This window comes from Labrus mixtus, chromosome 8 (assembly GCF_963584025.1).
Source record: "Labrus mixtus chromosome 8, fLabMix1.1, whole genome shotgun sequence".
Classification (NCBI taxonomy): domain Eukaryota; kingdom Metazoa; phylum Chordata; class Actinopteri; order Labriformes; family Labridae; genus Labrus; species Labrus mixtus.
The window spans coordinates 15,999,955-16,017,618 of NC_083619.1; the positions used below are offsets into that span (position 1 = coordinate 15,999,955).

General features: G+C 38.5%; 1 protein-coding gene across 1 annotated transcript; it reads right to left on the bottom strand.

The window, feature by feature from the left end:
• Positions 1 to 13,625: 13,625 nt before the first annotated feature.
• LOC132979131 (zinc finger protein 85-like) lies at positions 13,626 to 16,919 on the bottom strand. The gene is made up of 2 exons (XM_061044659.1): positions 16,471 to 16,919; positions 13,626 to 15,319 (listed from the first exon to the last, which is right to left on the bottom strand). The coding sequence occupies exons 1-2, from the start codon at positions 16,759 to 16,761 to the stop codon at positions 13,970 to 13,972; spliced, it is 1,641 nt and encodes a 546-aa protein (XP_060900642.1). The 5' UTR covers positions 16,762 to 16,919; the 3' UTR covers positions 13,626 to 13,969.
• Positions 16,920 to 17,664: the final 745 nt, after the last annotated feature.

Sequence of the window (17,664 nt, forward strand, 5' to 3'; positions counted from 1 at the left end):
GAATAGATAATTAGCAATGATGACCTGATTTACTCGGCTCTACATCAGTGATTCCGAATCGGGGATCCCCAGGAGGGTCGTTCTGTAAGTTTAAAGGTGTAGGAAAAGAATGCAGAAAATTAAATATTATGTTTAAATGCAAGTTGCTGAGGGGGTGATGTTTGAGTGTTTAAACACCTATAGACAGAGAATGCCTTGTTAATAATTCACCTTTTACTTCCCCTTCATGTGGTTTTAGTATGATTGCAAACTCGTCTGAACTTATCGAAACAAAAGCAGAAAAGCCCAAAAGTCCAGTCTGCTTCTTCAACTACACTGACAAATGATGTCAACTGAACATCATCGAGGCAAAGTTTTACCAGCTTTGTACAACACTACAATTGGGACTTTTTAAAGTTTTAAATGATTTACTTTACTTTAAGATGACGGCTCAGACAGTTATGGTTAATTTAATTACTGGAATGCTTTAAATTTATTTTACACACTTGTTTATCAAAAAAAAAAAAAGTTTGCTCCAGTGCTGGATGTTGGAAAATCTTCTTCCAACATATTTTAGCTAGGATTCTTTTTTCCCACCAACTCCAAAGTGTAACACGAAAATGATTTTGATTTAACATGAATAAAGATATCTCCTCTTTCAGATTCCTCAGTAAAAAATCATTGTCTCCCAACTATGGTGTTCCCAAATTAGCCCTCGGATTTTAGAGACAGAATAGGAAAGCAGAAACAAAAAAATGTGCGACATCAAATCTTAAGAAAACTGAATATAAATGCAGATAACAACCAGGTCAAAGATGGTGGAAAAATATCTGCTTGGGTATACTTCATCCTTTATCTGTCGACAGTGGTAGCCTTTCTTTATTGGCTGTAGCTCCCAGAGGCTTATCATTATCAGACGATGGGGTTTCGGAGGTGTGCTACATATGTCTTTCTATCACAAATCTCTATAAATCTTAGCTTTTTTATTCACTACATCTACTTGGACTTCTACAAATACAAATATGGTGAATCACCCTGTGGTGGAAAGTTAACAAATCAACATGAAGTACAAGTCTATTTTGTTTAAGCTCATTTAGGTCATGAATTAAAAGGCCTTGGAGGTGATAAGTGAGACAATGATACATTTAAAGGGACAAAAAAAGACCAAAAAAAGACCTAGCGTGATTATGATTTTAATTCTGTCTTGAATTTTTTTGGAACAGTTTTGACAAGACAGCAGTAGGAAATGTACAGCTACATGTGAGAGATTTTCATTGTGCTACTTTAAAGAAATCCGTTTCTTTAACATTGCCATTGTTCTCACTATATGAGTTTAAAGCCCTTTGTACGAGTGTTTTGTTCGCTCCATGAACAACTTGTCAGGCTCACACATGGACGACCTGCAGTGGCGATAAGCTTCATTACACTAAAAGTGATCATGAAATAACACGGAAAGGACTGACCTTGCTTCTCCCCTCTTTACAGTGCTAAAAAGAACTACTTCTCTTTGTCTCTCTTGTCACCCGCTCTCTTATTCTCCTCAGTGCTGTGTCACCATTAATGTAATGGAGCTACTGGAGCAAAGTGTGCATGTGCCAGAGATACAGCGAGTACGTGTGCCCTAAACGCCCCTGGCACCTTGTCTGAATATAGAAAGGAGCCCATCAATCTTAGTGTCCAGCTGTCCGTCCAGAAGCAATGACACTTCAGTATGCCTTCTGTGTATGTACAGTGACCTGATGGTACCTTCTGCTGGAGGGGAGATAATAAATATACTCTTTTTCTAGCTTGATCTTTGCTTTTTTTCTTCCCTCCAGTCCAGCCTGAAATGTTTTACTCACCCATGAACTAGAAACATGCAACACGGATGATACTTCGCCCTGGGCAGTAGCTGAATGTAATCTTTAGATACTCCTTCAGGATGCACCACAGCTGAGTGCAAGATCACACTTTTTTTTCCCAACCTGACTCAGTGGAAAAACTGAATCCAAGCAGAATTTCAAAATGTATTTATTCTGCCCGTCTGCTCTCGCCTCCTTCACGATAAAAAGCTCTTAATCCACTTAGTTTTTTTTTTTTTTTACTCTTCTCCTTTTTTGTCAGTTATTTAAAAAAAAAAACCCGCAAGTAGTTTTCAACTTGTCGGGCATCGTTCACTCCGCCCCCAACAACGTGAATAATCTAAATTTTAAAAAGTGTGCCTCTTATCAGAAATGTCTACCCTCCAGTGATAGCATGGAGAAAATAAACTGTGAAGACAGGCTCAGATAATCGGCTCACGTTAAAAAAAACACACACACACACACACGCACACACACACACACACACACACACACACACACACACACTCATTGAGAGCTTTAGAGGTTGGCTTTATAGTTTGGGATTTACCTTTAGGATTTACCATAAGAGTCCTGTAATATGAGTGAAAGGAGGGAGAGAGAGAGTAACAAAAAAAACTGTTAGCGGCACTGAGCTGCAGGCGGAGAGAAGTCATGTGTGGAGAGAGCTAAATTATAATTTCAAACATTGCTTCCATTTATCCCCCCTCCTTTATACTTCTATGTTATTCTCAAAGATCATCCTCTCCTCTCCTCTCCTCTCCTCTCCTCTCCTCTCCTCTCCTCTCCACTCTTCTCCTCTCCTCTCTTCTCCTCCCCTCTCCTCTCCTCTCCTCTCCTCTCTTCTCCTCTCCTCCCCTCTCCTCTCCTCTCCTCTCCTCTCCTCTTCTCCCCTCTCCTCTCCTCTCCTCTCCTCTCTTTGTTGGGATGAGACTGCAGGACTCATATGAAATGGTGGAACTATTTTTGATGCAATGCTTATGACAGGAGTGTAACTATGCATGTAACAGCTTGGCTTTTCTCTTTAGTTTACTGTGACATATACTGTAGTAACAGCTGTGAACAATCTGAAAGCTTATGTCAAAATATGTTATATTTTCCTCATTTTCCTTTCAAACTAAAGTGTTTGATATGCTATGTCCACAAGATGCATAAAAACAGCTTTTTTGATCCACCAGACCAGGGACCCCCACTGACATGACTCTTAATCCCGCCCCAAGGGCAGTACACTTTACCTTAACCTCAAGGCTCCACATCTGACTCAATGCCTGTAATTAACACAAAAACTTGGGTTACTATTTCTGCACATTGCACATATTGTCAATGCAGTGACGGTTTGGAAGAAATGCTTTTAAATATTTTATTTTTTTAGTTTCTTTGGTCATATTTTTAGATTGAAATTCATATTTTTATACTCTAAAAATACCAGGGGGGGTGAATGTCTAATGGCTAAAATGTTACATGTGACAGTGTGAATAATGATGGAGGAATGGCAAAAAAAAAGGTATAAAATTCCGTGTTGCTGAATGTTTGACTTTTCAGGGTGTCCTATGAGTAAATAGCTTACAGGGACAACTTCAACAATATGGGTGTTTGACCAGCAGAATTTCAACAATTTCCTAAAACCAACAAGGCACAGCAAGTTACATATTATCCAATCTCAAAACCCATCAGCTTTCATCTGAAGAAGATAGGCCTATATGCCTCTGCAAGTTTTCTTGTCTTCCAATGCAGCCAGAGTTTAGATATAAAGAACTTCCAGCCATGATATTTCTTTTCCGTGAGTTGGATTTGTTTACAGTCCGACTAACAGCTTGAAAAAGAAAAATGGAGTTTAGACACCACGTATCAGAGCGGATTCTTAGCTGAATTTGCACACAGATAACTGTTGAGAGACATAAAATAAAGCTAAATTGTTGCAGCTTCCGAGATCACATTATGGTGAATAGTGTTCCGCCCCGTTTGCTCTGCACATGGACTGTTATCTGTCAAAGCCGGCTATAATGCTGGTGGACTAGTCCAACAAAAAAAATGAAGCCAAAACATTTGCACTTATGAGATACAGTCCCAGGCCTACAGCTTCTGTATTTTTATTCAGTATCTGCAGAGATTACAGATTTCCAGGCAACAATAGGAATAAACCGAAAGTAATTAAATTCCTTTAGAAATTTGACCTTGGAAATCTAAACACAAGGTCCACTCGATACACTTTCAACCTCGTGGGTCTTAAAAACTAGTCAGTGTATCTTCCCAGAAGCTTTATTGCCTATATCTTGACATAACTAGTTCTTTTATGGTGGAACAGATGCATTTTAAGTGCATTTTATGCCACTGGGAGCTGCGTGCTGTTTCTTGTAAGACGCTCAAGCAAAACATCCCCTGGAACAGCAAAGAGACAGAGAAGTGAGAGAATGAAACAGAGGATTTTTCCTGTACATATAGTCCACTCACTGCATACAATATGTATACCATAAAATGTATTATTTGATATCCTCTGAACTTGTTGTCCCTGGGGCCGTAGCAAATCATAAATAATTCCTTACTCTACTTTCTAAGTTTATTCTTACTTTTAAACTAAAAAGCAGCTCAACTGAGGGAAGTTTATGTGAGTGCAGCGCGGTGTACACCTGTGTTATAACAACAAGGTCAGATCAGGCCAATAATAATCAGTTAAGAGTGCTTATCAAATGCCATTACACACACCATATATCCTTTTATATGATGTGTGAATGGACTTTAGTGAGGAGGATGTCCACTTTGCCCTTGGTTTAATGGCACTGACAGTTGATAGAGTTGCTGCTACAGACGCCATAATGTGCCTGATGTATCATGTTCATCTCTCTCGTTCTGCACGCAGTCAAGCAGCAGTAAGGTCATCACTGTGACATCACAAGGGGGTGGGGGGGGGGGGGGGGGGGGGTGAAGAAACGAGCCATGGACCTTGAGAAGGAGTCATTCGAGAGCAAATAATATTCAAGCTCTTCATATCAATCATGGCTTCTGCAAACGTTCAGTGCAGAATAAAACGTGCAACATTACGAGGCGATGGAGATAGGAAATTGTTATAACTAAAAGTATTTTCACACCACAAATGTGTTTCCTACAATAGCCAAAAGATTTACACAAAGATGTTCTCTGGGAGAGTCTTTACTCTTACCTCCCAAATACAACAGTTGCATGAAAAGTTTGTTGTTTGTCTAAATACTGCTGACCTCTGGCATCACAAACCTCCTACTGGTAGCAGAAAAAGTACAATTTCTATAATGTTTCTGTAAGTTAGCATGCACAGTATGCATTCTTGTGACTGCACTGATATGGAAAGATAACCCCGCCACATTCCTCTGTGTTATCAGTACTCAGCGGTGGTATTTAGCCTGACAACCCCCTGCACGAAAGCGATTGATATTTTATACATATTCATGATCCCTATGGTGTATCCTTCTCATGACCTTCAAATCACCTACTCATCTGAAGCCAGACACGAACACACACACACACACACACACACCCCTACACACACACATACACACAGCCTTGATTTTAATAACATGTGTCGCCTCAGAGCATCGAGGCTGACTAATGTCTATTTTTTCAATCAAACCCAATTATTTCTTGCGTGAGGCGTCTTGTAAAGCAGTGGTATGGAAGGAAGATCGCAGAGCAGAGATGCGTGAGATGAGGAATGATGAATGGAGGAAAAGGTAGAAGAAAATTATAGACTGGATGAGGCAAAGGGGAAACTCTAAATAACAGGTTAAGGAACGAACAAAGGGGACAATTACCATTAAACAGATGGAGGAGAAGGGAGCAAGAAAAAGGAACCCATTTACAAAGACAGTAGGACCTGTATGTCAACTATAAGAAAGTGAGACACCAATATAAGATGGCTGTTTATGTTAAAAAGTTATAGCCATGGCTTTAAAAAAGAAGATACCAACTCTTGTGTTGGCAGGCTGTTTAGATCGTCTGAATTGAGGGAAAACTATTAAATCCAGTGATAGTAAGTGCAGAGCGCCAAGCTAAAACAATGAGCTAACTATGACTCAAATAGCTGCTTCTGGTTTCTGTTCGACAATGTTCAATGTATGCTTAGATGGGGCCCTACTGCCTGGCTGTCAGTAACTTAGATCAATTTAGTAATTTGATTTGTTTTTTTAATAATGGTCAGGTGTATCTATACAGGATAAAAACAGTGTATACGTGTTTTGTTGGTTTGATTGTTTCTTTCTTTGAAGCTGTTTCTCTGTTAGTTTTGTTTATCCACTTTTTTTCTTACCTAGTACCTCTATGAATAAAATTGTATTCATGAAAAGCTTGTTATGTGAAATAGTATCTTGGTTATTCCTTGTTTGAAAAATCAATAAAAACTGTTGAATATAAAAAAGATACAGTGGTTAAAATCAAAAGAGAGCAAGGAGCTGCTCCCTATAACAAAAATGAAATCTGTATGGGAATTTTTTCCAGTAAAATGTTTCTTACTGGAAAGAAACAAAACTGAACTAAACCCAAAATCCAACTTTCATAAGAAGATGATAAAATGTAGTAAAAACATTGAGGACAATTTACTGTGAATATTTCTTTTTAATTGTGATTACGTCACTCTAGACAGGACGCAATACAGTGAATAAATGCTACTTTAAAGGGGCTGTATGTAACTTTCAAAAATATTGCATTTGTAGCGATACCGCAGGCCGCTGGGCGAACTGCACCAGTAACCTGTTGCTCGCTCTCGCTCGCGTGCTCGTCATACGTGCTCATACGTACACAAACGAGCATCACTGGATATTTACCGGCATAATGTTTACAGAGGAGGTAAGTGGTCATACACATGTGATAGCCTGTGAAGGAGTCTGTGTTCTGCTTGAGGCCGGTCATTTATTTGTACTAACAGATTCCAGATTAGATTCATTCTCCATGCTACAAACGACAGTCTCGCGACGTTGAGAACGCGCATAAAATGTCACTTCCTGGAGCTATATATATATATATATATAATACGTCCCGGGTAAAAAAATTGTATACAGGCAACACAGATAGACAGTGAACATCTACTTTTTCACATCAGTTAACCGTTCGCTTATTAATGAGCAATAAAAAACGATTTATACATGTAAAAAGTTACATATAGAACCTTTAATAGGAACTGGGAAGAGAGTAGAACACTAACAATAAATACACGCTCCAGATTGTATAACACTAACTCACCAGTAAGTGTTAAAATCAAAACCTTTCCGAAACCAGAATATAGCATGTATTCATTGGACTTTGGAGTATAAACATGCTAGCAGCTCTTTGAGGCTTTTAGACAGGGATGCCTTTTGTACATTTTACCTGTTAATTGGTAGAGAAGATCCTCTTGGGACTATGAATGTCTTCACAAAATGTGACTGCATCCAACAGCTGTTTAGATATTTAAAACTGGACCCGGCTGTCAGATTTACCAGTCAGACTGACGTTGCCATACCATATTGGTGCAGATGGTAAATCACAATACACAAGTGACAGTTGCCTTACCTGTGTGAAATCTTCAGAATGCAGTTTATTGTACAATGGAATCTAAATTGTCTTCAGGTTATCCATATTTCAAAACACAGTTGCGACTACAGTGTAAAGTGTCGGTGTGTGTGTGTGTATGGATTCTGTAGGGACATATTAGTCTGCTCTGAGGCAGTGGGTGGAAATGTAATATGCCAGTGTTGATTTGGAGGAACACAGTGGCCTGGTGCAGATAACTGTCTGTGTCTCAGGCTGGCACTGTCACTGCCACTTGGGGATTTCTGTCACCTCTGATTTCGCCACAGACTGCCGCTCTGCATGTGTGTAGCCTACTTGTGAGCTACAGGGTGATTAACATTTTAGGCGATGATTACATTTTTTTTTTTTTTTTTAGTTCAAACGAGTGTAAATCAGGAACAGGAAGCAGATGTTGGATTGGCTCTCGTGATCTGCTCTTTTGCTCTGGAGTTTATCTGCCTGGTGTAACCATATCCAGTGAAATCCATCCAGTAAGACGAAAGAATAAGTGAGAAATAACTCGAGGAAAGAAAGATATTGAACTTGTTTGGATTGGAGCACTTCTGCTACCAATTTACAACATAACAAACTGTGCAAAAAAAAAAGGAGAAAGAAACCTTTTTTTTCTTTCACCGCAAAGCTCAATTATGCATGATATAAACAAATCCACACGCTTTAACAATCTGACTGTTTTGAAATAATATTACACGGAAAATGTTGTTTATATGACAGATCTCTGCAGTATTATCATCATTCTACAACTCTTTGCTCTCTATTATACATGAGTTATAACCCTGGATGACTGTCTTTGAGGTTTCACTTTCTGTTTTACTTGAAGTCAGACTGCAACAGTATTCCTGCGAGAGTTAATCATTTTAAATAATAAATGTGTCACAAATGTTTCCAGTATAACATACTTTCTCTGCCACTGGGTTTCTTAATGTGTCAGAGGGTTATATTCCTTCAGAGGAGAGCATCAGGCAGAGGGATGCTGTATCAATACAATATGCAGGAGTTTTAGTATGTTCATAACGTAGCCTCATTTCCCATCATGCTTTGTGTTGTATTGTCTCGTTAGGTGAGCTTCTTGTTTATGTTTTGCAACATGTAGTTGTAACTTACTATTTTGTGTTGTTAATGCCAGTATTCAGAAGATGTAGTTCTACACAGTTATATGTTATTTTGGGTAAATAGATTTTTGTTGTTGTTGAAGCATAAATCAGGAGACCATTGCATTATACTGTATAAGAGAGCAGACGTATTTCCCTGTTTTGATTCTGTATCGTATCTCTTCTTTGAAGTTACAAATTATAATGGACCAGTATGAACTACACCTAAGACTAAGACTTCCTATGTAAAGTTAAAGGGTTTTACCAAAGAAAACAAAACATGACATTTTTTACCAAGCGATTACAAACAATAAAAAGAGAAAAACTGAGACTATTTTATTCTATTTTATTCACATGACTCAGGATTTAAAATTTCAGGGACATGAATGGAGGCATGAAAAACCAGGACGAGAGAGTGAAAGTGGAGCGAAGTGTTTTCTGTTGCTGCATATGATACCGCTTGCTGTGTTTAATGTGTACTGCTCTCAAAATACTTTCAATCACGTCAACGTTTTACAGTTCATGAAACAGCTTCAATTTAGTACTGATGTTTCTAAGAGACAGACAAAGACAAAAAAAAAAAGACCAGTAAATAGAAGATTGACCATATCCATTTTGTTGTTTTATATCCCTGTCACAGAGTCTGATTCACATGTAGCAATTCACAGTTTACAGAGCAAGAGAGTCTTTGTTTATCTCCTCTGAAAAAGTTTCACAGTAATTGCTTCGGTTGCCAGTTTAACAGAAGGACAAGGTTTGTCTACAGAGAATAATACACAGGAATTTACAGGGCAGAATCAGAAAAGGAGGAATAAAAACGCTTTGTCAACATCAATATGAAACACAAAAAGTTTCTCATAGTAGCTTTCAGAAACATTTTGAAGAGAAGGGAAAAAAAAGTGTTGCAAATCAAATCTGTCCCTTATGTTGAACTCTATCTCAAAAGACTACAGTAAATTACAAGGGAGTTATTTGCAGGAATGCACTTTTAAGTATCTTTGCTACAAACATAGCTGGTGATGATTTGAAAGTGATACAGATGCTACAAGTTTTCAGGTTGGCAGCAGTATGGATTTTTTTGTCCCCTCGCTATGCTCATCTCTGACTAATATCAAACACGTCTCCCAACTCAAGGAGAAAACTTGCTGACACATCACTCCGACCCTGCTGTTTTGGATTGACGATGCCATGCGGTGACACAGGAAGCAAACTAATACTTGCCAGTCAACCAGGCTGGATAGCAAGAGACAAGTGATTGCACCATTGATGGGGGTAATTCAGCCCAGATAGGGGGTGGAAAGAGAGGAGGGGGACAAGGCAAATATCAGAATACAAATGTGGTGTGATTGATTAATATTGTATGACAGCACTCTCTTTCCTGTGAAAAGTCTGGCGAGGCCATTCTAAATCAATGAATGACAAGGAAAAGATTTATAGAGGAATAACTTTCCATAACTTATTCAAAAAGACAGCGATATGTTTTTTCATATTGTTGGATCTCCAAACAGATTACTTGATAACGATGCCAACAAAGAAATAGTTTCAGGAAATAAACTCAATCAAGTTCTTGTAAAGATTTTGCTGAAAAGATTGATACCACACTCGTACATCTACACATTTAATGTGAAGCTGGAGACAGCAGCTGGATATCTTAGCTTAGCATTAAGAGTGGAAATGGGAGAAGCAGCTAGGCTAGCTTGCATAAATAAATACAAGAGGTATCAAACATCTCATCATACTCATGAGACAGTGCACTTCATGAAGTGTAATGCTAAGACTTTAGAGGGGAAAATTTAGTGTAGCCTAATTAAATATCTTCATTTAAATGTAACCAATACCTCTCACAATTGAGAAAGGAACGTCAAAACGACCAATGGGAACGGTGAAAATGGTATTTTACTTAATACAGCTTCAAAGGGTCAAATCAAGCTTAGGACTGACAATTGATATTGATATTTAAACACAGAAAAAGCAAACAGCCCAAAGGCAGGTAATAAACAGACTAATGTCCTCTGGGAATCTGACTGTGAGCAAGAAAATGTCACTTGGCACCAGTGGATTCGTATATCTGTTTGGCTTATGACATTTGGTCGGCATTTGAGCTCCCAGTTGGGGGACTCATTTTCAAATCTGATTTCTACAGCAAATAAAGAAAGCATAAAGCAACTGTGGAGGATCTATTTACTTCTTATAATCGTGTTATTTTACTGCTGTTTTTTAAATCAGCGTTCCAGTCTATCCGACCTGCACTGTGAAAGAAGTTAACAGAAATAAAGATCTATATTGTGAAAGTAAATTTGTGGTTCAACATAACTATTATCTTCCATTGTGGTTGCTTTAATATGTAAACACATTTGTTTTCTCTATGGTGCTGTCTTAACCTTTAGTCTTAAAAAGAACAATGTAGTCTCCTTTTAATAGAGAGCAGATCTGATTATTTAACAGACAACCTGATAAGACCTGCTTCAAATAATCAGAGGCAAAGAGGAAGAGTTTCCCCCTAGAAAGAGAGCATCTGAGAGAAAATAGAGGAGAGAAATAATAATACAGCCAAAACAGACAAAATAGCAGCATAGCTATTACACTTACGTAAAGGATAGTGCACATCCATTTTGCAAGCATCAGCAGCTGGCTCTGTGGGGGGAATCTTGGATCAAATTTAATACATACATTCTCTTCTAGGGGGGGCTTTAGGATATCTGTAAGACCAGAAGGTCACCTATAGAGCCTATACAAATAGAGCTGGAACGATAGTGCACTTAAAGCCTGCTTGCTCTTTAGCAGAACAATCTGGTTCCCTTGAAATGAAAAAAAAGAAGGAAGGGAGAAAGACCATTGCAGACTCATTAAACAGGACATTTAAGAAATCACAGCGGAAGAGAAACAGTACAAAAGGGTGTTTGAGAATTGAACAAGACTCAGTTATGTTAGTAAAATTGCACTATTTGTGGCACAACGGCGACATCTAGTGGTATTCCTTTATTTTGCAGGATTTCCCGCCAGTGCAATAACCCCCCACTCCCAATACGGCAGTGTGCTGAAGGTAGATATGTAACAAAATGTGTTATTGAGACTCAATTAATCACTAATGGTCCAATTTAATGTGTATTTTATAATTGTCTCTATAACATTAAGGGATACATACTGATGTAACAAAGTATTTATTGGTAAGTTATTTCAATTTAATATTTTCCGGTGTCCTTAATCTTGTTCTTACATGTTCTAAATAAAGAAATCATTCATTCATTCTTTGAATGTGAAAATGCACCCATACTCTTAAAAAAACTCCAGAACAATTTATTATTAAATGAATCCTTACCACCAAGAGAAGTAAATCACTTACAGTGTATTATAACATTCACCAAACCAGTTGGTGTCTCATTACTTACCATCAGTTTCTTGCTTTATTTTTAAACCTCAGATAGTAAATGACTCATGGGCCAAATTGCAGCCTTACAGAGGTGAAACTTAAGTCTTGATCACATTTTTGAGTGAATCCGACCAAATTAAAAGACCAAACAGGAGGTTTGTTAAGTGTTTTTTTTTTTTTCAAAACACAATTTATTTAATGTTTAGGTGTGTCTTTTAGGGCTAACAGGTCACCTTCACTCCCATCCTGCTCCAAACAAAGTAGCTGATTTACACAACCTGGAAAATGTAAAGCTCATCTGCCTCTTGTGCAAACAGACCATGTCCTCAATTGTCTCTGAAATGAATCAGTGCAAACTCAAATTACAGAGTGTGTACTAAGTTTGAAGCTCATTAAAAAGACAAAACAATTTCAATTAATTCAGTTCTCCAAACAACCCTCCCTGTTGATAATCCACGAAGCAGCCTCAGGCTTGGGAAGCAACAGACTCACTATTTACCAGAGAGTAAATACCGAAGACGTTTCTAAAAACAACAACCACAATAACAAAAACCCCAAACGTAAAAACTAGATAGACCTTTAATTAATCTTAAGAACTGGCACACATGGAGAAAGAAGATGAAGAAGGAAGCAGGGGGTGATTCACTTCAGGTGATAATACAAGCCTTTTTACGAGACTTTTTTGGATGTTTAAAAAACAATATTAAAATCTCATGAATGCAACAGTTGGACATTTTTTAAGGTTTGTTTCTGTACAGTATTGTATGGAAATGAAAATGTAGAGACTGTAAACTTAATCTGGATAGGTTATTCTAAACAGCTGACAACTGCTAGTAATAGTAGTGGTATGTAATTTTCATGTGTTTTAACTTGTGTACTCATCTGTTATTTATGATATATGTCACTGCACTGTAGACCACTGTTATGGAGGACATGAAATCCATACGACTGAATGTGATCAAATATTGACATTTTGATGTCATACTCTGGATTATGTTTGTCATTTGGCGCATTAGAGGCAATATGTTGCACATGCAACATTTTGAATATTATTTGAACAAACATCAGATACACCCTATATAGATATATCGTGGAGCAAAGACTTCCTAAAAAGAGAGTGAAGTCAAACCCTCTCTGGATTTGGACTAGTGTAACAGGATGGGAGAAATGTTGAGACAAGAGGAGAGGGGGGACCTGAGGGAGGAAGGAAGTGTGTTGAAAGAGAGAGTTTGTTTCAGTCTGAAAATCTGCTGTGAAAGTTGAAGTCATGGTAAGCCTTTAAGATGCTGCCCTGAAACCTTTGACAGCAGGTTGACATTGAAGCGTAACAGAACATAACTTACTTACATAACGAACATTGTCCTAAACTAGTTTCGGGCTTCAGCAAGCTGATATTTGTCATTTCTGCCAGAAAAGTAGAAAATCAATGTAAAATTATGACCTGAAATGTAATTATATCTCTTTGTAGTAGATGAACACAATAACACAAAACCTGTACTGGCCTTATCATCGGGAATTTATTATCAGTAGAAATCTGGCCTCATAAATTCTCTTAAATTTGTATATAAGGTGAACCCAGGGAACTCCTTTTTTTAGATTAAAATGAAATGAATGATGTAAAAGAACATATTATAGCTCAAACAGACTTGATGTATTTATTAATAAACCTAAATATATATAACAATTATATAAGTTAATTATCTGAATCCTGATTGATTTCCCCACAGACGAGTATGGCTGAAGTTAGATGATTTAGAGGTGAATGAAAAAAAGACACTGCAAAAGTGCGTTGACCCAATCATAGAATGTCAAGGGTTTTATTATTAAGAAACTGCCATTTCATAAACAACAAGATTAGAGAACATGTTTCCCCAAAAACAGTAATACCCCTAAAACAAAGTTTGAAATGTAGCTCTTGAGCACTGTTAATCCACTTTTACCAAGTTTTAGTTCTGTGATCTACAAAGCAGACAACAGGTTAAAAACTGTTTGAAAACTGTTTGAAGTATTTACATAAAAGTACAGTATAGTTCATAGGGACGCTGGAATACATGGATGTCATGTTTCTCACATCTCAAACTGTTCAATTGTTATACCTAGTTGAGTTCATGATTCAGTTCTCTACAGACCTCTGATTTTAATCACCTATACATTTGTTATCTTTTAGACCTCTTGATTTTTCTTTGCTCTGCCTCATGTTTACCCGAGTTCTTCCCACTGCTCTCATTGCTGTACCTCCTTTTCTTCGTCACTTCTTCTGGGTCAAAATCAGAGTCAATGTCCTCCTTTGGTCCTCCTCTTGATCCCCCTTTACTCTTCCTCATTGGTCCGCCTTCTTCTTCTTCTTCTTCTTCTTCTTCTAAGTCAAAGGATACATCACTGTCTGACTTCTCATCCTCAATTTTCTCAGTGCTCGAAACCGTTTTATTTGACTTCTGCAAATTTGTTTTTGTCGGCTTATTGTTTAAACCTCCAGCTTTTGGCCGTCCTCTGGGTCTACCCGTGGTCCTCTTTTTACTTTTTGGTGCTTTTTTTATCTGTACCTTCTGCACCTCCTCTCCTGTATCGTGCCCTCCTTCTACATTGTCTACCTCAGATTCCGAGTCTATTTGATTTCCATTGTCTTCAGCATCAGCAGCCTCACTTTCCCTTTTGACTTTCTTCCTTTTGTTACGATCAGGCCCCGAGCTCGATGTGTGGTAACGCTGGACATGACTCTTCAAACTCACGTTGTGATTGAAGCATTTGTCACAATGCTGGCACTTAAAAGGCCTCTCTCCTGTGTGAAGACGCATGTGAGACTTCAGGTTGCTTGCCTGGTTGAAGCCGCGTTCACAAACTGAGCACTTGTACGGTTTCAGTCCTGTGTGCACAACAGAGTGTCTCTGAAGATGATGTATTTGACTAAATTCAATCCCGCAAATTCCACATTGGATTACATCCGGGGTTCTGTGATTTGACAGGTGCTCGTTTCGTTCTTTACGGGTGGTAAATGTCTTTGGACAGTCGGGACATTTGTAGGGATCATTGTTAACTTGGTGAAACTGCTCGTGGTTCAGTTTGTCCATCCTCGTTTTGAAAGTAACATTGCAGTATTTACACGGATGTTCGTAGGTTTCATCGTGGATCCTGCTATGACTTTTCAGAGAAATCTCGTTGACACATCTTTTCCCGCAAATGTTACAGGAGAAGGGTTTAATTTTGTGCTCACATGTGTGAGGCTTTTGACTATAAAAACTACCACACTCTGTGCAGAGCTCATTAATTCTGAGGCCCCATCGGTAATCATATTCTTCTTCATCATCTTCTTCTTCTTCTTCTTCTTCTTCTTCCTCTTCGCTCTCTTCTTCAGACGCCTTTACAGGCAAAAAATCATCCGTCGGATTCCAATCCTCATCTGAACTCGCCCGGTCTTGGTCGTCTTCCTCTTCTTCTTCCGAGGTATGGCCTTCTTTACCATTTAAAGTATCAGTTTCAGAGAAAACGTCTTCGTCTGACGCCGTTTCCTGCGAACAATACAATGACAGGAATGAAAACATAGCAGGGCGAACGTTTTTCCTGTCTATACAGAAGAGAAAATTAACACCAAATTCTTTCATGACATATCATTTTGATGTAACCGTGTTTTAGGCCTTGTTGTGCATTAAAGCTATAAGAGAGTAAAATATGTTTAAAAGAAAAGACAAAACAGTTAGATGTGTTTTGATTGATTTGCACAGTCTTATCTCAGATCCATTAAAGTCATTTTGCCTATACAAGCAGTCTTTGTAGCAGCTCTGTGTTACAGAGGGCTATCTTTCTCTACAGAAGTTATCAGTCCAGCTGCTCTGATACTCACTCACAATAGTATGCTACAAGGTGTGTATGGTATTACAGCTGTATAGCCTTTCTCCATGGATCAGAGGGAAATTTAAAAAAAAACACACAACACGACCTTTCTGGAGCTCTTTTCGTTGTAAGAAAGCATTTTCTGCAGTGTGTTTGATTATTTAGGTCGTACCTGTTCAGCGTTTCCCCTACCATCATATTAGGGGGGTGGCCCGCCCCCCTTGAAGGTCAAGTAATTTTTTTGTGCCTTTATTGTAGGGATAGGATAGTGGATAGAGTTGGAAATCAGGGGAAGAAGTCATTTAAGGACACCTTTCTGATAGAAAAGGACAGCTGTCATTAAAAGTAACGCATGAACACCAAGATTCCTTCAAGTGTTTGTGTCGCCCCCCTCCTCCCCCCTCCCCCCTCCAACGCTGTAAACCTAGGGGACACACTGCTGTTGAGTGCTCACCTAACTGTGACCTAACAGTGCTGAGGGGATAAATCAGTGTGCTTTTAAACACCTGTCAATAATAGTGAAAAATGTGTAGTTCATATACAGGCGAGTTTATATTGTAAGACTAGGTAGGGGATGGGATTAAAGGGATGTTGACTGTCAAAATTAATTCTATATATATACATTACGTTATTTGAAAAACATAAAGTACAAAGGCAATGTGGACTTTGGACACTAGAAATGAGGCTTTGGCCTGTTTAAGGATTCATCACCTGAGAAACTAGTTAGTTAATAAGCCATGACATATAAGTCCTTAAAACAGAAAATAATAGCGTGTGGTCTTCTGAGATATTATGTGTTTAGTGACAGATGTGACAGATCAGATCTCACCTGTGCCTGTGGGTCCTCCGGAGCCTCGTCTGTGTTCGCCTTGATAAACAGAGATGGGACTGCACTGTACTTGAGCTGAGCCGTGCCATTCTTAGAAGTCGGTTTGACAAAACAGTCTTTAGTAAAGTGCGCCCGGCAGATGGTTATATCAGTCCAGTCTGACTCTTTAAATCTTTGTTCATTTACTTCGAAGAGGAACTGAACCCACTCAAACCTCCTGTCTGGATCTTCTGGTAACTTGAACCTTTGCACACCGATATGTCCCGAATAACATCCAACAACCGAGCACATGTTGACTTTCGTTTTGTTCCCCTTTGCTGTAAGAGTGGCTCCTCGGCGTTTAGTTTTAAGAAGAAGTGTTTGTTGAAGCTCCTTGATGACTGGTTTCCAAAGCTAACAACAAGGACCAGCTAAGGGATAGCCGTTCTGCTAGCGACTGTTAGTTACGGAAGCGTGTAGAAAGACGTCACTTCCTCCTTGTGGACTCGTCAACGCCCCTTATTGGTTGAAATTCCAGACTCAAAATTAGTGCTGTAGAAGTGATGTCCGTAGATTAAAAATCACCACAAGCTTGTTAACATGAAATGCAGCATATACTATATCATTATCTTCCTCAAAAGCCAAAGGACATTAAGAGAAGAACTCCTGGGCTTGAATGTGGTGGTGAACAATTACAGACATGGACATTTTCAAAAATCATCACTAAGTTTTGCCACCTTAAGTGGTACAGACAAGTGGAATTTTGGACTCTGGCCCACGGACTAAATGGGACCCAGTGTTTTGTCCCAATTGGCTTTTGGTAAACCATCACTGTCTTGGTTTAACAGATAAACTGTAAATGGACAGTGTGCCTCAGCCTCCTCCCGTAGAAAAGGATAAGGCCAAAATATCCCTGTGACAGGCGCAGACTTAGTGTGAATTTGCAACATGAGTAGTGCGGATCTGTAGGAAGAACCTATTGACTTACGCTAACACAAACACACATTTAAATGACACATAAAACGAATATGCAAATATGAAATATATAATATATATATTTTTCAGATGTATCAGTGACATTAGACTGTTAACAATTAAGAATGTACATTTTCCCAAATGTGAGTCATTATTTTTTTTTAATGTCTTTTCATAAAAATAAAAATACATAAAATTGTCCTGTGATAGCCGTAGCTGTCATATTGTCCTTATTCATTA

Excerpts from the sequence above, each read along its gene's own strand:
- LOC132979131 (XM_061044659.1), bottom strand. The coding sequence starts at position 16,761 with ATGTGCTCGGTTGTTGGATGTTATTCGGGACATATCGGTGTGCAAAGG. Across the intron at positions 15,320-16,470 it reads CGGAGGACCCACAGGCACAG|GAAACGGCGTCAGACGAAGA; the intron begins GTGAGATCTGAT and ends TATTGTTCGCAG.